Genomic DNA, 22,914 nt, shown 5'->3' with positions numbered 1-22,914 from the left:
TCAGACCTTTCTGTAACGCTAACGTTAATAAGCTTAAACGAAATAATTGTGTAGCGGAGTATTTTTTGTACACAGTGCCGCGAACTGTCAATCACTCCTGTACGCGTGCATCACTGTCCTCCTCGCAGCTGCAGCAACTTGCGCTCTCTCTCTTCATCAAGCTTTAAAACAAAAAGGAGACAAAAGGATCATATTGTCTTTGTGCATAGGCTATAGATTAATTAGATAAATGAATATCTAAATTTGTGCCTTGCCATCTACGGTATTTTTTTAGAACTTAGAAAAAAGATGCTGCAGCCAATGAACAGCCAGCGGGGGCTGCAGGACGACTCAACCTCCGCAGACAGTTTTTAATGTTTATCAGACAATAAATACTCAAGATTTTGCTTTAGTATAACTCACAACGAGTTTCACACACCTTCTCTGGCCACGTTGAGTTGTTGACACTTAACAGTGGGAAAAGCGACACATGCGCTATTCACTTGTATAACTTAAGGGTGAATGGGTAATGTAGTTTCTGCTCTGGGTGGGATGAATTAGGAAGCTTGCATTGTGAAGGGCGCTCTGAAAATCGGCAGTGCAGGTAAAAGATTAAAACCTCTATTAAAACAGATGTCCAAATGAGCGTACCGGTACGCTACAAGCACGTTCTGGGCGCACGGAGAGGTGGCGGTACGCTCAAGTAGCCTACTGGTGCGTACAGGCCCACTGAAAGCACTGGCAATGACTATACTTTGGAATTTTTTTCAGTCCACTTAGAATTCAACATGGAAATCATTTTTGTTTTTCATTGGCATTGATTGTTTTGAAATTCAAATGGTACTTACATGCCTGTGTTTTTATTTCTGTAATAAATATGGCTTTCAAGCCAACAGTTAATTTGGAGGATATTGATGGTTTATTGCGGGTATGTTGTTTACATGAGAAAATCTGTTACAAGTTAAACAAAAATTCCAATAAACAATCATATTTTGAATTGAAATATTTTGAATTTAAATTTAAATGTCTTGAGTTTACATTAATTATTTACATTTTACATTTACATATCCAAAAAGTTTCAGTCTTTTAATTGCGATTAATCGCGATTAATTTTTAAAAATTGTGCGATTAATTAGTTAATTTTTTTTAATCGATTGACAGCACTAATATTGAGTAATAGCTACTTTTTTAAATGTAATAACTACTCTTTTTAAATGTATGCTAAGTGCGTTATTTTATTTTATTTTTTTACAAGAGATGTCACACCAGTAGCAAGAAAAACTACAAGTCTTTATTCTACAAGTTGCCCCTCAAGGGGGCAGCCACATTAAGTCCTTTTCTTCATCATCCATTCTTCTTGACATCTATATAAGCATAATTTGCATTGATATCAATCTTCAATCATCCACCTGACAGCCATAATAAACAACCACACTATCTGAAGACTTGTAAACAGAGTTTTATCTCTAATTTAACAGAGCCTTTTAATCTTCAAGATGAACGCTTTCTTTAGAACCTTCAATGGACTTAAAATATACAGCACAAGAACATCGCTTTGAAAAAAAATGTAAGCTCATTTATAGGAAGAAGTTATGCTTAAATATCAGTGGACTGAGAAGTCACTGTGTACTTGAAATATTTCTGTGTAAATATCTCATTATAATCCTACATTCTCCGGTACATTGACTTCTATATGCATTTGTCTTAAAAAATTGCCTTAAGAAAATATTTTTAATACCACACACATGTCCCAACTTCCTGACAGATAACAATGAAACAGGTGTCCAGAGAAACCACATCTGTCTGCAATAGCCCTAGGCTTTTTAAACAGCAAAAAAAATAAATAAAAATAAAAAAGTCAAGAAATACTGTATTTTCCCGAATATAAGTCATATTTCTTTTTGATAATCTGGAACGTGCTGTGACTTAAATAAGGCAATTAAAATCAAGTATGAATCTATCACAGCTCACTCATAATAACACTAAAATGCAATCAATGAAACAGATAAGTTGCAGTGCTCAGTTTAAATAGATTTTTGCACAGTTTGAAGGAAAACTGAAATGGTACCCAAAGGATTTTGAAAGGTCAGAAACACTGAGTGGGTACCTGAGAATCGCATGGAGCCTCCTCTGGTGGAGAGTGGTGGAGCCTGGAAGGCGTAGATGACATCACTCTCTGAGATACTCGTCATATCATCTTCATCAGAGAAAGAGCGCTGGAACCCATTTGAGCTCATCTCTGTCAAAATCACCTATGAGAGAAAGATGCATTTTGATCTGAGAGTTAAACAACCTTGTACACCATGGAACGGATTATTCATATGAATGAGAAACGTGGGTCCAAGTAAGCGAAGAAGATTTCACATTCTTCTCCAGCTGTTTTTCCAGAAGTTGTTGTCACATGAGAAATCAACAGATAAGGGGATTTCAGCTCCAATACTCGGCACGACAAACTATTAGGCTCAGTGGTAGGTCTGTTTCTATTGTTTTCTGTTATACAGGAAGAGAGGTTATTATAATAGTTTGCTATTCTGAACAAGCCAAGCACATTCTCTACACACTCACCTCAATATCGCCTCCCACCACAAGGGGGAGACACCATCTGCATTAGTTTATCCGGGCTTATACGCTGTTAATACAAGGCTAATTTTTCCAAATGGCCAAGTAATACCCAATCTAAGCTCTGTGAAACATGGCAAATACAAATCTGTTCCCTGACCCAACATATAATATTCAGTATCGATATCGGTGTACACTAAAGGCAAAATAGGCAGTCAGTAATCTATTTCCCTTAATCTCTAAGGAAGGCTGTGCCCTGCACTGATGTTTTCTGCCCTCTCATATTGTTTGGGTGGCTCAGAAATAGCCACAGCATCCTGTAAGCCTCTCCACATTATTACTCAGAGCTGAAGAGACGAACACTTTATAAAAGTTTAATAACGCTCAAATACAATTATGAATAAAACAATAAGAGCAAAGAGTTGAGAATTTCTTAGTAGTTGGTAAGCCCCTTTCATGGAGGCACTGCGAACTGGAAAACTTGAAGAAGGAAGGTAATAGGTTCTTTACCTTGAGGTAATAGCATCTGGCCATATATTCCTTACCAGATGCATAATATCCTCATACATCCTTGGGTAATACATTACAATACAACACACTAAATTAGTTAGGCAGATAAGTTAAAAACTTGAATAAACTGTTAATTTACTGCTTATTTTATTATGTATAAATGTGTATCACGTTTAAATGTGGTTCTCTATATTTTGACACGGACTGACTTATCAAAAGCATGAAATAAAGATTTTAACAAACTAATCTACAACATGTTGTATTCCTCAACTTTAAGTCACTTTGGATAAAAGCATCTGCCAAATGAAAAAAATTTAAAAAATAAACTTCCTGTGATTATTTTTCTTTCTCTTCATTCTGTATGTGTTAAAACCACCATCATTGTGTATGGAATGTGCTGTATGGATAAAATCTTATCAGGCATGGAATGTGAATGTGCGCATTGCATTATGGTAAAATATAGCATTGGTTACTCTACATAAGTCATACACTAATTTTCACTGCATTATAGCTATAAGGCACTAAAAAGGATCTATTTATTTTACCAAAATCATTGTCACCCCACAACAACAACAACAACAACAATAATAATAATAATAATAATAATAATAAACAGCTCTGAATTGGGAAAAGAGATGTTGGTGTGAATGAGAGAAATATGATCAAGCTGTACAATATAAACCATTTATAGTGCCCTGACATCCTCATTGACAAGTGATGTACATGCTTAAAGTGCGAGAATCAATAAAGTCTAAAGTTTCTGAAGACTCCTTTCTGAAGATGATAAGAAATTTTGTTTGCTTTTTTTTTATTTGTTTGTTTTTTTTAAGGTGGGAGGGGAGATAACCATCATTTTAATCCACTGTATTGGAAAAATCATAATTACTAAAAGCCATGACATGTGGAATGCTAAACCCCCAAAAAAGCCACATGTATTGGGTTTCAATGAGTGAATATGTAAAATAATGAATATTCAAGGATTACAGTGGTGACATTTAAAAATATGTATCTAACACAATAACACCTTAAACCCTGGCTGAGCAAGTCTGGGAAGTTTCCATTAACAACAGAGAAGGCAGTCTAATGGAGTATGAATAGAGATACAGACTATTACTGTCTGTAAACCTTGAAGATGTGTGCAAAAAGATTTATTCTTTGGCCAGACTAAGCAAAGTGTGTGTATGTGCCGTATAATACAATATTTCAAATAAACTATTAGTGTGAGTGTGTATTACACACAGTTAAGTTCAGGAACAGGAAAAAAAATGAGAGAGAGAGAGAGAAAGAGAGAAAACAGTATGACAGAAAGCAGGTCTCACCTGGTCTGGAGGGATCTTGCCCTCCTCTGCTACCATGGCCCTGAGTGTTGAGATAGACCCAAACAGAGGCACGGCCAACCCTACTCTCAGAAACCGCTGACCTTCAGTGTTGAACACCAGAATCACATTCAGGGCCCTAAACATACAAAAACATACAAATTTATCACATCATAGATTGTAGCTGTTCATTCATGACATAAATTTGTCTTCTGTGGAACATGCTGTAGGTTTTTCTTTTCTTTTCTTTTTTTTAGAACAACGGAAGTCAATAGGCTCCAGTGTTATTTGGTTCTCAATGGTCTTTAAAATATATCTTCTTTTGTGTTCCACTGAAGAAACCAATACAGGTTTGGAATGACAAAAGAGTGATAAAATGAAGCCAGATTTAGACCATCTCTTTAACCATGGTTAAAGCCACTGTAAAACATCCTCTTCTGTCATATTCAGTATCTGAAATAATTTGTGCGAGATTGAGTAACAAATCAAAATCACTGATTTAAATCAGCACGTCTGGACTGTAACACTGCAACACACACACACACACATGCAGCTTGTGGGTAGAATCGAGAGCTGATCTGTTTCCTGCTGTATTTGTTTGATTGGAAATGGTCTCACACAAGCCAGTTGCACAGCAGCTACTGGTTTCAATGCATTTTTCACTGCAGCTGCAATTGTGGCTCTAAAGACTTGGATGGACTTTCAGATGCCTCTCTGCTGCATTATTGAAAGCCATATGTGAAATACTGGAAATAACAAAAGCACTCAGTTATTCAAAACCACACTTTCCCTCGAGTGGACCAGTGAGAAGACAACTGAAGCATTTTAGATTTTATCTCTCGTGGCACGAGGTGAGGTGAGAGTCATATGACTTAGCCTGAGTCATAGACTGAGCTTATTCTGAAGCAAATTTTAGAAAAATTAGATTTTGTTTAATTGTTACTTCTTATTGCAGCCACAGTTTTCAGCTGATATGAACACTAGTGTCAGTAAACTTCAATTACTTTTATATTATTCATACAAATGATGAAAAGGGCAGATTATTGATTAACAATGACATTTTTGACACATTTCCTTGCCATTTTATGGTATGGCCTCAAAACACTTTTACTGTGCATAATTTGTAAACTAATACATTCTGAGGTTTCCATCACATAACTAAATCCATGTCTCTGACATAGTAAACATGCTCAGTAGCTCACCTGGTATATCACTGCACTTGCATGTAAAGTGCTCAGGCATCAGTAAAAAACAAGTCATGATAAAAGAGCTTTAAGGTTTGTAGAAGCTAGAGTGGCATGGCTGCTTCAGAAAATGTTTTTTTCATCTCATGCTTTCATTTGATAACAATATCATTTTAGGTTTAGGTTCAGATTTAATGTAGGTGTTACATTATTTTTAAACGTGAAGGAGCAATAACCTTTTAGCGCCTCTCAAAGGCCAGGTCATTTCTGAACGAACAACATAATAAAACACTGCCAGATGTTCATGTTCCTCTGTTTTGGATAAAACTGAAAGCACTTTAAATGGGTCATGACATAAGAAACTAAATTTCCCTTAATCTTTTGACATAGAAGATGTCCTGCAAGTTTCATAACTTAAAATGACCTCATCATAAAATCAGAAAATGGTTTTGGATCAGAGGGACAAGATGACGTCACCTGGGCAGTCGTTTGCATATGACCGCCTCTACTGCAAGACAACTACGGTTATTTTTGCATGATCACATTGTTGTCCAGCCCACAGGTGTTCAGTCGACATGCAGCGAGTGGGTCTGTAGGAGTAGCTGCTCACAATAAGACTGTGATGTCAGGCAGACTATGTGCCATTCCTGAATGTAGAAAAACAACACGTTTGCACACTCTGCCGAAGGATCCCGACTAGGGCTGGGATAAACGATTATTTTTTTAAACGATTAATCTAGCGATTATTTTTTCGATGCATCGATTAATCTAACGATTAATTTTTTCAGAGCGATTCGATTTCGATTATCTCCCCATTAATTGACTACTGACAATTTATACAAGTTGATTTACATATCTGAATGAAAAAAAACATGAATTCCTTAACATTGCAATATATGTTTATTGCTCTTAAAATTACAAAATAAAAGACTGACTAAGAATGCATTACTTTGCACTTGTATAGAGATAGCATTCAATAAAACCTTGAAGCCTTGAAAACACATAGCTTACTGAAACAAGTTTACTGAACACATAGGGCCTAGTTTACTGAAAAAAAGTTTTTCTTTCACATGAAAATAAATACAACTTGATGTCTAGCATTCAATAAAAAAGGTCACCCAAAATACTTGTTTAGAGCAATTGAAAGAATACAGTAACCAATGTAAACTTGAGGGCTTTAAGCTAATACAGAGAGTGCTTTTCCAAAAAAAAAAAAAAAAAAACAACAAAAAAAATTAACAGTGGGAGCCAGCAGCCTGTCATGGAGAAAAAGAAATCTCAGAATGCTCCACGTGAAACTTTGGCGTTCCGCCCTTTTTCTATCATGTCTAATGATTTTGGTTAATATGCACGAGGGAGAGAGAGAGAGAGAGAGCAAGACAGCGCTCGTGTAGTTTGAAGACTGTGAGTGCGCGAGCGTGCTTGAAACTTTGGTGTTTCGCCCTTTTTCTATCGTGTTTAATGATTTTGATTGCACAAGGGAGAGAGAGAGCAAGAAGCGCTCGTGTTGTTTGAAGACTGTGAGTGCGCGCGCAGCCGGGGCTCTCTCTCATACGCGCCCTGTCAGGCGCAGAGGTCATTCTATGACGCATCACTCACCAATAAAATAAAGCTTTGACAGCCGCCAAAAAAAAAAAGAAACAATGCAGAAAAACCCCTGGATTGGTTATATAACGTTGGACAGAATGTTGATCCGGCCATCGCGTATATTCAGCGCATATAAGGTAAACGTTTTGCAAACGTTTTTTAGAGAAATAAAAACAGGTCGACGAATCGATGCGCATATTTGGCGTCTACGTATTTTTTGCGTCGATGTCACCGATGACCTCAACGCGTTGTCCCAGCCCTAATACCGACGTCAGAGAAAAATTGTTTCAGTTTATTTTTAGCGAACATCCCAGTCACGTCAGTGCTACAGTACATGTGTATACAGTACATTTCACCATTGAATCTTTTGAGAACAAATTGCAGTACGATGCTGACTTTGCCAAAATACTTTTGATCAAAGATCAGACCGTGCCAACTGATCAGACCAACAACAATACCGCAAACTGTGAGTAATGTATTTCATGTAACAACTTTTTTTTTTTAAACGGTAATGGTGAAAATGGATGTCAGCCAGTCATAAAAAAAGAGTTGTTATTACTGTACCATTGACTGCATAGTAAATTGCACTCTCAAAGTCCTGAAAAGTATGAAAGACATCCATCTGTCATCAGTGGTTCAACTGTAACATTATGAAGTGACGAGAATACTTTTTGTATGCAAAGAAAATAAACATAGCGACTTTATTCAACAATTTGTCTGAGAATGTCTTTCATACTATTCTGGACCATGACAATGCAATTAAATATGCAGTCAATTGGACAGTCACAAGCTGTGGTGTACACAAAGTACCTGAAAGCCATACTCAATTAAAAGTACAGATATCTTACCAGAAAATGATTTTGGCAGAAGTTGAAGTCACCGTTGGCGAAGCAATCCCGCGTAAAATGCAGTTTGCACACTCCAGCTCTAGGCGGAAACTCGTGGGAAACGCTTATGTCACGTACCACCGCAAACGCGGGATTGCTTCGCCAACGCAATGGAGGAGGAAATGGGCTTCTCCACACAGCTCACACTGAAAAGTGACGCAGTGCCTTACTCAGATACTGGCCCCATTCTCTCTTGCGTGGCTGCTTCGCTAGCATCGTTGGATGGCGATCGCGATGCGGGAGTTAAGACCGCAGTTTGAGCCAGTGGCTTGAATTTATATGGCTCAGGCCCTGGCCCTGTGTCCACAGACACCTCTACATCCTGCACTTCAGGTGAAGGTGGGGGAGAAAAGTCCTCTACTTCAAATGAACACTCTGTTGCAAAGCTACTTGCGTCACTACAGTCACTCTCCATTTTAAACTCTGCAGGTTTCTCTTTGTGAGGTTCTGTTAGCAGTTAAAAAATCAACTGCAGTAGCCACCATTCAACCTGAAGAGGGCAGCACTCAGACATTTTTACACCATATATTGTAGAATTAAAACACTTTATATTCAAATGTCAAAAAAGTTACTTGAATCAATGAACAGCACTAATAAAGCCCCATTCTTACAGATCATTAACTAAAAAAAGTTGGTTTTGGTTTAGTTACCCTTTAACTGGCTCTCAAGTTTAATCTAGCTACCTCTGGCTCAAAATATTCAGTCATAACAATTTACACATTTGGGTAAACTAATCCTTTAAATTGTGAAGTAGCCTTTATTTGTAAATTACAATTGTAAGTATACACCATAGCAGTATCACTTGTAAAATAATAATAATAAAAAAAATATGTATATATATATATATATATATATATATATATATATATATATATATATATATATATATATATATATATATATATAAAGAGAATGATTTATTTAATAAGAATGTAGTTCTTGAAACTTTTGATGAGTTTTAGCCACCATCTCAATGAAAGTTAGATCTGATTATTGTATTTGGTCTCTCTGTTGGCACTAAAGTCTTGCCCAGGCATTCAACTCATATGCAAGCAGTGCTAGTCTGCTGGCAGAATTGTTTCTGTCTGTCCAAGGCATTTGTCTAATCTAATTTGATGTCTTTGTAATAATTCATAACAATAAGTATGGTAGTTTTTGGTAATAAAACTAGCACTGACATTTACTGACGACCTTCAGATTTGCCCCCCTAAGCTTTCAGTGCTGCTAGGTATTCCACTTTCAGTAAAATGAATGTGAAACCTGTGATTCAGAGATGAGCATGCTGGGAGTGTTTCAGACAGTATTACTGGTACAAGCATTCATGATGAGCCATAGTTCTCTCTAGATATTTCTCTCATTCTATCATCGGTCTCTCTGACAGGTTGACAATCTCACTGAAGAGATTTTGCTGACTGGCAGTTTCTGAGATTTAAGAAAATTGTGACAATGTCCTGTTAAGAGCTGTGCACTTGATCATTCATCACATGCAATATTTCTGGGTGGCTAAGTACACAAACAAACTTAAACACACAATAGCAAAAGGTAAACAGAAACAAACATAAAAATACATATACAGACAAACAGGCCTAATAGATTCCAAAGAAACAGATGCAGAAGACACAGTAACATACCTGGTCTGTCGCAGTGGGATTGGAAGTGAAATACACAGGAAAGGGTCAAAGGTGTTGCTCTGTTTAAGGCAATGAGGGCACGTCAATGATGACCTGAAACATAGAAATGACCATGAGATATGTAATTCTGTCAGGAATCGTCCAATGAACTGCATTCTTTGTCATATATATATTGTAAAATGTTTATACATTCCAAATGTTGCAAGTAAAATTATTTAATTTTTTACAGTCATTATTAATGGGCATTAATATAGATTTGGTCCTCCCATTGCTAATAAAACAAACGTGAATCTTCTGGAAAGGTTGTGGGCGTTTGCTGCCATTGAGACACAAGTGAGGTCATGTACTCATGTTGGGTCACAGGGTTTGACTCTCATTTGGCATGCCAATTCATCTTAAGTGTTTAGTAGGTTTCTGGGATTTGTGCAGGTCAGTCAAGTTCTTCCACACCAGATTCTGGGAATTATTTCTTTATGAATCTCACATTGTGAGACATGTCGTGCTGAAACAGAAATACAAATGGGTATTCATGCGCATTTGGTCATGTAGTTTGTGTGTTTAGTAAGATTTTAAATGTTCATATGCTATTATCAAGGAGAGTCTGATTCTCATTCTTACAATTCAATTTAAAATACCATTTTTTTGTCATTATGTGAAGGTTTAGGCCAACTGGCTTGGCCATGTATTTTCAATATCTACAGTATGTTCAATCAATCAGCTACACCATATATATTTCATACATTACAAAAGGCTTCCCTGTGGCTTATTGTCCTGTATTTTATGTGCAACATCATTCTAATCCTAAAAGTACAATTTTTTTTCCCCTTAAATTCCCCTACAATTTTGCTTATAAATAAATAAACAAACATTCACAAAAAAAGATGTATTAAGAATTAGGACTTCTTTTCATGATTACACTATTCATTATTTATTTTTATCATCACATCTACAAAACCTTTTAAGGGAAGCTCACTCTACACTTTGCTCCATGTCACTGCATATTAAAGTTCAAGTTTGCTGAACTTGTGAATTTTTATCACGTGAAGACCAGTTGAAGATCAATACACCATGAAATGACCTCTTAGCAACAAACTTTAAAGCTGAAGGTCTGCAGTATTTCAGGAACTTAGAGTAGACTGTATATTTGTCTTATTATTATTATTATTATTATTATTATTATTATTATTATTTTATATATATGTTAAATTTGCTTTTAAAAAGATGCTGGTGAGCCTGATATATCCGTTGCAATGCCCCAAAATATTTGCGTGTCTAGAGTGACACTTATAGCACTTTATTTGATATTGAACATCAAATAACTAAGCTTATTCTTCATTTAGCTAACTACTGTATGCTGAATCTCTGTCTTACTATCTTACTATGAATAATATTTATCTTGTGATAATGGAAAACACCACCAAAATACAGATTTTTGCATGAAGAAAAATATTTTTCTGTTTTTGAAAAGCACAGTTGTTTGGCATGAAGTCCATAGCACGTCTGCCTCGGAGCCCGATATAGAGCTTCCCTTCATGACTCAACACCTGAGCACTGGAAATGCATTTGGGCTCTGCGGTACAGACGACAGCCTGCAAACCAGGAGAGATGTGCACAGGCCCTCATATTCACAGAGACAGGAAACTCTGGAATGCATGGATTTCAATATCAGCGGGAACAAAAAAGCGAGTCCAGATAGAGCGCTGAAAATTGAATGCGGAGGCAAAGATGATGATGGGATTTAGAAATGCAGATAGAAGAGACATCTGTAAGTGGAATAAATGAAAATGAAAAAGTGAGGGAACAGCAGAGGTAGAATGTGGCTGGGATTGCATCATGTTGGGGTCCAGTTGTCTCTTCTTAACTCAGCAGAGCTGTCATATCAACCAGTGGAGATCCCTTAAAATAGCAGTGCACACCTACCACCACAGACACTCAACAGATGAGTTTTGCACCAAATACAAATAGATTGCGCAATGAAATGTAATGAAAAGTAGTGAAAATAACTGCATGTGAACAATATCAGCAATGGAAATATTTGGCTGCTCTTTGTGCACATCCAGTTCACAGAAATCAAATGGATAGAGTTTTGTGGCTTATACTTTGCAATGTAAAGCCATCGGAATCAACTCTGTATCACTTTTTACAAAAAATGCAGGAGAAACACTAAGCAGCCTAACAAGTAGAACAGACTAAGAATTGAACCAAATGGGGGTATAAATACACAGGACAAAGGAAGAGGGGGAAAAATGAACAGGTGGGACTAATCAATTAACCAATCAGAAATCAAGTACACTGGAACTAAACACAGATCATGAAGGAGAACTCAAACCAACAAAAAATAAAATAAATAAAAACAGATTTTTTTTTTTTTTTTTACAGTTAAGTCTTTTTTTTCTTATGAAAAATGCAAACGAATTAATAACTATAAACTGATACTTGTATTACCTATATGTTGCACAAACCATTGCAAAATTGCAAACTGCTTAGAAAATAAAATAGCTCAGAGAGAAGAAGGAGAAAACGTTTTATTTTTCCGGACCCAATTTGCAGTCTACAATAAGGTGCCTCTTTTCCCACGCCATGCTTGTGTCGTTAAGCTGTGATAAAGCACAGTGCCACTTAAAAGGACGTCCATTGAGAAAACTGTCTTTGAACTAGTCTGGTGAAGATGTCAGAAGAGCATGATTGGCAGAGTCAATCTACCATATCCCTGAGTTACCCTTTCCTCAAAGTCATTAGTCAAGTTGTTGTAATATTGTAATTGTAATGTTAAGTCAGTGAATGTTATTCTCATGAAAGACAAAACAATAATTTTTACAAGAAACGTTTAATTTTAAAAGAAAAAAAACCCTCTTTGCTCTATGATAGTAATTTGATCTAAATACAACGAGGTCATTTTACTTCTCCTTTTAGCACTTTGTACATTGTAAACCCTGACTGATAACATCAATGACATGAAACAAAAATAATGCATGGTACAGAATAAAAATAAAATGTTACAGAAAGGTTGAACTGAGCTACTTTGGAGCAAATGTTTTATTATCTCTAGGTCACAGTTTTTCTTCCTTTTCTAATGATCTAGCCTAAATCTATAGACTTAAAAAAAAAATATCGGTAGCAGAAACCATGATCATTTTAAGCAAATTAATAATCAAACACAAGGGACATTGCATATGTGGAATTTAAATAACCATTCAGAGCCTTTCTGTCGGTGTACATTCAGCATGCTTGCTTATGACCCCTGATGCTACTGAACTCTCTATGATCCAAGAATGAAGTTGAAAATCATGGTAAATTAGAACATGATTTCCCCCTCATGTTATTCCAAACCTGTATGTGGTTTTGTTTTTTACATGGAACACAAAAAAAAGACATGAAAATGGCACAATAAAAGCACCACAGACATGTCTCCCATTCAACTCTTGCACTACTGTATATTCCAAGGCTTCTGAAGCTCTTGAACTCTCACCACTAGAATGCATTCATGTCCAAATTTCTAACATAGTGTATTATGTATAAATACTACACACAAGAAGTGATGCTGCTAGAAATAAGATGTGGCAAGCTTCAGTGTAAGCTTTTCTGTGCAAGTTAGCCATCGAAACATATTTGGAGAGCTGCAGCAGAAGTAAAGCTAAATACACAGAAGTGGCTTCTGGCTTCAGAAGACATGCATTACTTTTTTGGAGATAAAATTGACAGCCTGTGGTCTGGTTTTGTGTGAAGAAGATCAATGTGAAGGTTATATTTTGTGTTCCATAAAAAAAAAAAAAAAAAAAAAAACACTGAATATGAGTTGCGACATCTTGACAATGTTCATTTTTGAGTGAACTACAGACAATTGCTTTAATAAATCTTGTAATAAAACTGAAAGACGGAAAATTACAGTCAACCCATTGTAAGGTTCCTAGAAACAGTTCTACCTCTTACTTAAAACAATGATTTTCCCCCTTCTACAGAACACTAAATTGTCTTCTCCAGTGAGCTGTTAAGTAAATTATTGCTGCAGTCAGATAAATGAGTCAATGAGTCCGATTCATATTATTCAGACCAGTTATCTAAATTAGATGAGAAAGGGAAAAGATCCAACGCGAATGCAAAACAAATTAAAAATAATTAAGTAAATAAACAAGCTCTCTCAGAAGCTACATCATATGTCTAAGAAGACATGTAATACTGTAATTTTATCATTATCCATTTTAATTAATAATATGTTATATAGGCCAATCATTGAGTAAACTTCTCTCAATCTGTAGTGAAGGGACCTTGGCAGCCAACAACTCGGCAGCCGTCTTTGTCAACAACACAACAGGCTGAACAGTTTTTTCCCAAACAAAACCGGCTACAACCTCAGTCCAAGCCTCAGTCTTACTCAGTTTACTCACTTTTATCAACAGGGAGAAAAAAATGCATTGGATGAACAAAAGAAAAAACTGCAGTCAAAACAATCCAAAGACAGCAAACTGAGAGCAGCCTAAGGTAACACCAAAGTCTGTTCAGGGTTTGAGATTATATTTTAAAACATCTCAGCTTCTGAATAAATCAACACAGGGTCCCCAAACTCCTAGTCAATACTTTAGCAACATCAGGGGTATCTTTTCGCAATATTTTTTTGTGCAGAGCCCTACTACTTGAGTCCTAATATTACAGCTCCAACATGGCAAACCAATGCTCTATTACTGCAGCAGAAACCAACCTTAACTAGACAAAGAAAACGGTAACTACAGTAGTCTAAAACATCCACACTGTAAAGCCAACTTTATAATCAGTTATAATCAGAAGTGCTTGAGGAAACTTCAGTGCTAAACACCTATGGAGAACAACACAGCTACGAATAGATTGAATCCAGACATGAATGACCATATCATGAAAGCATCATGTCCCTACTTTTAATATCTAATCAAAGATAAACCACTGCAGGCAAAGCCAGACTGACAGACAGATTGACTTTAATTCTAAACAAATACTGAAGGTAGATATCACAGCCGTACTTCCTGTGTTAGTGTGTAGCTATAAATAAACAGCCAATCTGTGCAATCTGAAATATTAGTCTGTCGGTTTTCAAAGTTAGCGCAAACAACACAGCTAATGGAATTACAAGATGAAGCCGTGAAATGAAGAACTCACTGAGAAGCGGAACCTTTTCTCTCAACTGAAGAAAATTGCTGAGTCTATCTCTACCTGACTTTCTACCGACTGAGGAGTTCTGGGAGTCTAAATGTGAGTGGGCATGAAGTTAAGAAAATTGGGATATTTATAAAGAGCTTTGATACTTTCGAATGTTTAGCACTGAAAAAAGAAAAAAACTATTTAAACCTACTCAAAAAACTTCTGCTCATTTGAAAACTTCATATTCAGCATTTGCATATTGCTCACATCTGCAGAAGCAGAAATGCTGTTGGCGAGAAGGTTTTTGTCACACCAAAAATAGGCTAGGTGAATATAATGCTTGCGTAATATTCTCTATAGTAGAGTGTATGATTTAATTGTGGATTACTTGATCATTTTCACTCGGCAGAAAGTTCCGGCGCAGATGTTTCAACAGCCCTGCAGCCTGAGAGAGAATAGCGGGAAGCCTGCTTTTTGTTTTTTTCTAGAGAGCTCACACAGCGTGTGCCGGATGAGCCCATTTGTGTGAAGGGAGACAAACTCTCAGCAAAACTGCGGTACAGAAGATAACCAGTCATTTTCCTCACGATGGATGTCTGAACAATCCATGAACATGATTATTCAAGGAATCTGCAAGAATTACAAGCTAAAAATATAACTAATTAGTACGCATCTAATTCATTTAACTTAAAACTGAAAATTGTGTGACCTAATGCAATTAATTTAACTGCAAGTGAAGGCAAGTTAATTAAATAGTTTACTCAAGCTGTGCAGAGCCTCTGTATACAACAAACACTCAAGAGTGGATTTAGCATTTTCTCAGTTTCCAGTAGGCAAAATGGACAAAGAAAATTAATAAATGAAAAAAATAACACATGGGAAAACTTTGGTTTTTACACCACAGGAATGAACAGTAAACAGGTATTTTACATTTAACAATATTTCACTATTACAGTTATTACTTTATTTTTGATTAAATATATTATTATTATTATTTTTTTTTTTTTTTACATTGACAAACTTTTAAGGGTAGTGTAATAATAGCTTTATATTTATTAAATAATAATTTTTAATGATTCAATCGTGTTCTAAAAGCCAAACTGTGAGAGAAAAAACCATACCAGGGGCTGGATTCATGAAAATATTCTTAAGAATAAAATTCTTACGATAAATTCCAAGAAGTTCGTAAGAATGTTCATTAGTGCAATTATTGAAAAATTCTTAAGAATTTCTCAAATATGTTCTTAATTGACTGAATAAATGGCATTTCTATGTGAAGATACGTTTTTGAACAGTTACTTTTAAAGAGCTTGTATCAAGATGGAGTCATCTGTGTAATTTGTTTTAAGAACAAAAATAATTTTGGGTGGGGGGAATACAAAATATTTTTAACTTTTTTTCTCAAGTTAGAAAATAAGAAGAAAATGGCAGTTATTATTATATAATATTATAATATTATTTAAGTAGCCTAGTTCCAAAAATAAATAAATAAATAAATAATTTAAAAATGTGAATCCATCACAACTAAATTGTTTAAAATTAGGTCTGAGGTCACTTTCAAGTGAAGATATAATTTGAACGCAAACAAGAACTATGCTCATTTGTAACTAAATAACTTTTGTTCTTTACAGTACTCAAAATAGACACTTATAGAGTAAGATCACATTACAATGTCAGCAAAACTTGACTTAATTTGAAGACACAGCTTACAATAGTTTTAAACATCTTATTTAACATGAGATTTTAGGCCTTTTTGTTATTTTAGCCTTTTTTTTCTAAGCAGCAAGCATTAGAGATGTGACTATAACTGTTTATCATGTTAAATATTTGTACAAAAAAAAAAAATAATAATAATTATTATTATTCACAGCATGATTTTAGACCAAATTGTTCAACCCTTCTATCTACTTGTGAACTTGTAAACGAAACAAAATACTTTATTGTGTTATACAATTCCATCAAATACCACTGACATACAGTAATAATCAAGGACGCTTAAATACCACACAAGTGTCCCAGTAGAATGCAAAACTCAGGCAGGCAGATAAAAGGTGGACTTGATCTTAAATTAAAGTCTAAGGGGTTTCTGACCTGTACTGAGCTTGGAAGTGCTCCTGTACGAAACTGTGTCGAGTTCCAGGCTGCTGTGAGTTTGCTGGGCCGGGGCATGAACTCTCCTCCAATCCCACAGAACCCTGAGAGGTGCAAGCAACAGAAATAAATAAGAAAAATATATTTAGTTGTTTTTCATAGTGGTTTTGGGATGTATAACTACACTTTACAAAGAGAAAGTACAGACATTGACATTGAAAGCTCTGAGATTGACTGCAGAAAAATGTCTGAATACACAACCAGATATATGTATACTGTATATAGCTAATGTCAAAATACTTTTTATTTTCTATTCATATAAATATGATTACTATACTATACTATGGAGATATTGACACAAAACACATCAAAATTCCTAAAATTCATTTGAATTTTAGTTGAGTTTAGAGTCTGTTTCTGTTGGGTGTTTTTGGCCTAGATTTTCTTAGGACTTTGCATCTAAACCTTTTATTTTCTCCTCCTTCATGTGTAAATTTCAGCCCTGAGTTATACTGTTGACAAAGTTTTTGTTAATTTTTTATTTATAATTTTAGACTGCCTCTCAAGGCACCTTATCCAAGGCATAACACTAGTAAACACAGAGAAAGAAAACAAGAACAAAAAACATGCAAAGAAGTATTTCAAGTAATTAGGACATAATGGTTTCTAAAAGTTCCTAAAAGGAGAGAGAGACATGAAAAGTTTACGAGTCATGAAAATATATGAAGGGCGTCATCCTGACATCATCCTGTCAGCTGATTTCATCAGGATGCTCTTATTGAAAATAAGCTGAATCATACCTTTCAAAAAACAGCTTGCTTCTTTAATTGTTCTCTTTTTTTTAGCTGTTTCAATTTAATTGTTATGTAAAATCGATATAATTAAAGTATGTCACCTCTTTTATTTAATATGTTTTTACTACTCTATTTCAGTGAACATTACCTTCTAAAAAATTATGCACCTTCAACATTGTTACAACAGTTACTGATCTTTTCTTTGACAATATGCCTGTTTTCACAAAAATAAAAAAATTACATCAATGCAGAGCAAGTTCCGCTACAGGTCTGTGTTTATTATATTAGTACTCTCTTCTCTCAAATCTTACCTTTTCTGTTTTGTCTGTTTTCCAAGTCGTTGTTATGTAATTTACAAAGAAATGAAAATGTAATTGTTTGTAACTTAAAATAATATAGGTTTTTGCATTCACATGCATTCTTATCCTGAGATTAGAGGACCCTTGAAGTATCTGATAAATCAGACGATAATTTGCATAGAAAAACACGTACTGTTTAGATTCAGATGGGATTAAAATCTTAACATGAATTTACCTAAACTCCTCAGGTATAAGTCTTCCAAACAGGTCTAAAGACACCCAGGGAATTATGGGAAGCAGTCGGAGAAAATTAAATTTTAGTCTGTACGGTGGGAGGAGAAAAATTATTCTTGAATGCAAATCCTGTAGAATAACCTGCACTGGTCACTTTGTGCAGCATTGGTCTGCTCACTACCTCTTTCAACTACCTCTTCAGTCAGTTTAAATAAAGAACTGCTCTCTGAGCTTTTTGTCACTTTAATCAGACTGAATAAGCACTTCTGCACTACAATCATTTTTATCTGCACTGTTTGTTTACTTTTCTGGTTTGCCTTCTATCTGCCATGTGCTGCTTTATTTAACTTTTTTTACATGCCCTTATTTGTATAGTTGTATTTTATATTTAATCTGTATGTATTTTATGCTCTACTGTTAGTGTTATCTGTATGCACCAAGGGTCTGAGGGTAACGCAATTTCAATTCTCTGTATGTATGTGCTGTGTGTTGGTGTATGTGGAAGAATTGACAATAAAGCAGATTTTGACTTGACTTTGAATTAAACATGTCCTTACGTAAAAACGTACCACCATGGAAGAGAGCGAGTTCATATCTTTGGTTCTAACAATGCCATATTCACATTAAGACTGAGGCACATACTGTAACAACCCTTTCCCAGTGCTGCTATAAATCAGGAGTGAAATAGGAAACATTGTTTGTGAGAAAAACTGTTATACAGTAAGAGAGAAAGAGAGACAGATGGAGCATAACTCTTAATCTGGCTTTGGTCTCTTTCCATATTCATATCAGATGAATTGTAAAGCTTTTGATGCACACTTGAAGAAGCACCTTCTCAAAACTGGGTCAAAAGCCACTTAGCTGGACTTTAGAATAGAGAATAGATGCCTCAGTGAACAAGACTGGGCATCATTTCTCTCTTTCTCAAAACATTTTTAGCAAATGTAGAAATATGCTAGAAATAGCCTGATAATGTTGCTTTTGGTGCTGATAGTGAGGGTTTAATATTGCACTGACTTGCTAGTAGAAAAATACTTTTATTTCCAAAGCAGAAATATAACAGGAGTCACCGATAATATCTGGAGAACATTGCTACAGCATTACAATAAAATTATAAAATTATATTTCTTTCTATAATTCTTTAAAATCAGCAGGTTTAAGACCTGTGTTCACTCACTGACTACATAATTTAAAGTTATAACTCAAATGTAATGCATTTCAGGACAGAACATAGACATCTACAAAGATATATAATATGAAGATGCAGCTCATGTCAGTGTCAGATGCATATTATCTGTTCGTCTTATCACAGAACCTGGGATGTGGTTTGCATGAGTTACTGCCTTTAAAGTGATACAAGGTCAAACAGATACTAATCGCCAGCATCAGCAAAACACCAGAAACCGTTAGACCACACAGACGCTCATGGGTAACAGATATCAGAATGTTTCATTCAGCAGACAAACTCCATACCAAGGACTCTCCCTCGCAGAGGAACTGCTGCCTTTACAGTTCACCTTCAGTTGCTGGTTCCCTTTAACATTGACTGTCCTCTGAATTATTCACTGCAGAGTCACTGAAGATGTACACAAATCACATCACTGTCTATCGAGCATCAATGTCTTTTGTGAACCATTTCTGATTCAGATTAGATTTGTTAACTTCAGGTCTCTCATGTAAAGACAGCTGTTGTCACTTTCTTTAATGTTATGAATTCAGTGTAAAGTATGTAAATGTTGCTTGGTTAAAAAAAATAAAGAATTCTAAGTGGGGGAAGAGCTGTGAAATGGTGAAAGAGATTTAAGAAAGTGGAGATAAAACTGTGAGAAAGAGATGTGAGGAAGCAGAGATAAAACTGAGGAAATAGGAGCTGTAAAGGAAGTGGGAGAAGAACTGTGAGGAAGTGGAAAAGATGTGAGGAAGATGAGGAAGAACTATGAGGAAGGGTGAGTGGGCAGGTTGCAGGAAACTGTGGGAAGGGCTAAAAGGAAGTAAAGGAAGGAGAATTGTGTGAAGAGCTGTGAAGGAGCAAAACAAAGGTAGAGGAGGAGTGGGGCATAGTTGTGGAAAGGGAAGAGCTATAAGAAAGTAGGGCTGTCTCTCTGAAAAACTGTGGAAAAAGAGCTTTGTCATAGTACTCTTGCTGTGAGGAAGTGGGAGAAGAATTATGAGGAAGTAGGGGAAGAGTCGTGAGGAAGTGGTACAAGACATCAGGGAACTGTAAAAGGGTTAGAATGACATGAAGTAAGAGTTATGAGAGAAATTTAGGGGAGAGGTGTAAAGAAAAGAGGGAAGAGCCATAATGAACTGAGGTAAAGTGCTCATGAGGAAGTGCTAAAGTGTGGTGTGGTGGAAGAGAGTTATAGAAGATAGAGAAAAACAATGAAGAAGTGAGGGAAGAACTATGAGGAAGAGAATACAGAATTAAGAGGAAATAAAGAGAAGCTACGAGTAGATTAGGTAAGAGTTGAGGAAATGGGAGAATATCTGTGAGGAAATGATGGAAGAGTTTGGAACAAGTGGAGGCACAGCTGGGGAAGAATTATGAAAGAAAATTTGTAAGGAAAGGAGAGAAGCACTTTGATGGGGAAAGGTAAGAGCTGGAACAAAGTGAAAGGGGAGCTGTGAGGAAAGGGAAGGATTATAGGGAAGTGAAGGAAAAAGAAGCAAGAGGAAACAAGGAAAAAGCTGTGATGAAAAGTTCATAAATCACACTGAATCCTTTTTATCCACTGCATCCATCTGTCTGCCCACGGAGGACAGTGTGAGTATCCTTCTGCCTATGGAGCTGGATGTTTGTAAGGAAATCCACTGAGGTTGCAGATCTCCATTATTTGCCTTATATCTCTCTTCCTCTATATTCTGTCTGTAGTAAGAAAACAGCTGAAACATTTTCACAACAAATGAATCAGAAACACGTCAAGTATTTTACCTCTTCTCAGAGAAGCATTACTCTGAGAAAAGTCTGTATGAGTCATTTTTCAATATGCACGATCCTTTACAAGAGTTGACAAAAGTTATTCCTTATTGGTCAACAGTTCAGAGCTGTGCGTATAACATATGAGTACCAAAGGGGCTTTGAGGCTTTAAAAAGTATAAAACCGCTTTTAAAACTTCATTCTTTGTTAGTGCTTTGGGACATCATAGGCTTTCTCTATCCCTCTTTTTCTGTCTCTCACAATAAGAATAAAGACCGACAGACCCTTTTCCTGAAAACAGCTGTCAGACTTACGAGTACAATTGCATCTTTTATCCAAATGCTTGCTGTTCCAGGGAAATCACAAAATATAATGCAAGTAAGCCACCATTACTAATACACAGTGGCCCCAAAGTGTACACTTAAATTACACATACAAATGCATCAATTGCAAAGCAAACATCAAACCGAGTGCAATTTACTTTTAAGAAATATAGCACATATATTTCACAAGAATTATAAAAATGTCAGGTTTCAAAACCAGAAATGTAAATAATTAATAACTAATAAATGTTTTATTAGTATTTATTTATTGCCCATATTTAATTTATATATATATATATATATATATATATATATATATATATATATATATATATTTTTTTTTTTTTTTTTTTTTTTTTTTTTTTTTTATGGAGACCGTTAAAAAAAGCAAAGGGTGCAAACTAACTACTAACTAGTAGGTACATACATAGAAAGAAGTGTACACTTCTACCCAGTCAGGTAAAAGTATTGTAAAAATGGCTCAGAAAGCCCAGCATAATTTGTTTTCAGATAACATTATAAAATATTGCATAAACTTTGGATTAGGGAACAATTGCTTATTAGTAAGCATATCATTAGCAGTTTATTAACACTTATAGCACACATTAATGTCTTGTTCTGCATGACCATATTCTAGATCCCTTAACTTTACCCCATACCTCAACATAACTACCACATCAACTACCTTACTTAATAAGCAGCTAATTATTAAATGTCAGCAAACGTCTGATAGTTTTGATAGATTCATTTTAATTACTTAAATAAAGCTGTCAGTCGAGCAGGATTTAAAAGCAAATTCCCTGAAGAACTATTTCTCAGAGCCAAGAGTGAAATCCTAGAATGGCCTGTTGCTTTATCCACTTCCATCAACAGTCCAGGAAGGGCAGTTAATTGGTGTCCTTCAGAGCGTTTTCTCTGTGATCGGAGGTATTTACGAGCTATACAGAAATTTCAGCTCAACTCTGATGCTCTTTCTTTATCAGAAACCCCTCCTGGAACCATTTATTCTTCCATCAGTTGGGCTTGACAACAGTCATGTGAAAAGAAAAGGTGGGAGGTCAGCGGGAGAGGAGGAACAGGCAGAGAGGCATGTAACGGGGAACGAAATGCTAGTCTTGCAGGAAAGGGGCTGACTCACAGATATTCTTTCAGACACACATAGCAGCTGCTAATTCAGGCTATTCAGCCAGGGCTTACCGTATCACAGCAAACATGGGCACTAACAGGAAAGGAAAAACCCTGACAGGCATTTCACTCTAACAGCCCTTTATCTCTGTATTTGTTTATCCATATGTCCCTTTATCCATCTCTCCATTTTTCAGTTTCATTAGACATTCACAATCCCTGGCTCCCTCTGATGCCAGTTTCACACATACTCCATCTGCAGTGCGTATGCGTTGCGTATTTTTTTACGCACCCATGTTAACGGATTCCAGCGTTCACACTGCACGTGGTTGCGGTCCGTCTGTGCGTTCCAGGAGTGGTGCGTCTGC

General features: G+C 35.9%; 1 protein-coding gene across 1 annotated transcript; it reads right to left on the bottom strand.

The window, feature by feature from the left end:
* Window positions 1-1,874: 1,874 nt before the first annotated feature.
* On the bottom strand, window positions 1,875-17,823 carry LOC128014302 (ubiquitin carboxyl-terminal hydrolase 43-like). The gene is made up of 5 exons (XM_052597766.1): window positions 17,815-17,823; window positions 16,854-16,957; window positions 9,654-9,746; window positions 4,368-4,503; window positions 1,875-2,231 (listed from the first exon to the last, which is right to left on the bottom strand). Exons 1-5 carry the CDS (start codon window positions 17,821-17,823, stop codon window positions 2,004-2,006), a joined length of 570 nt encoding a protein of 189 aa, XP_052453726.1. The 3' UTR covers window positions 1,875-2,003.
* Window positions 17,824-22,914: the final 5,091 nt, after the last annotated feature.

Source organism: Carassius gibelio, chromosome B25, assembly GCF_023724105.1.
Source record: "Carassius gibelio isolate Cgi1373 ecotype wild population from Czech Republic chromosome B25, carGib1.2-hapl.c, whole genome shotgun sequence".
Taxonomy (NCBI): domain Eukaryota; kingdom Metazoa; phylum Chordata; class Actinopteri; order Cypriniformes; family Cyprinidae; genus Carassius; species Carassius gibelio.
This window is presented reverse-complemented; position numbering and strand designations above follow the sequence as displayed.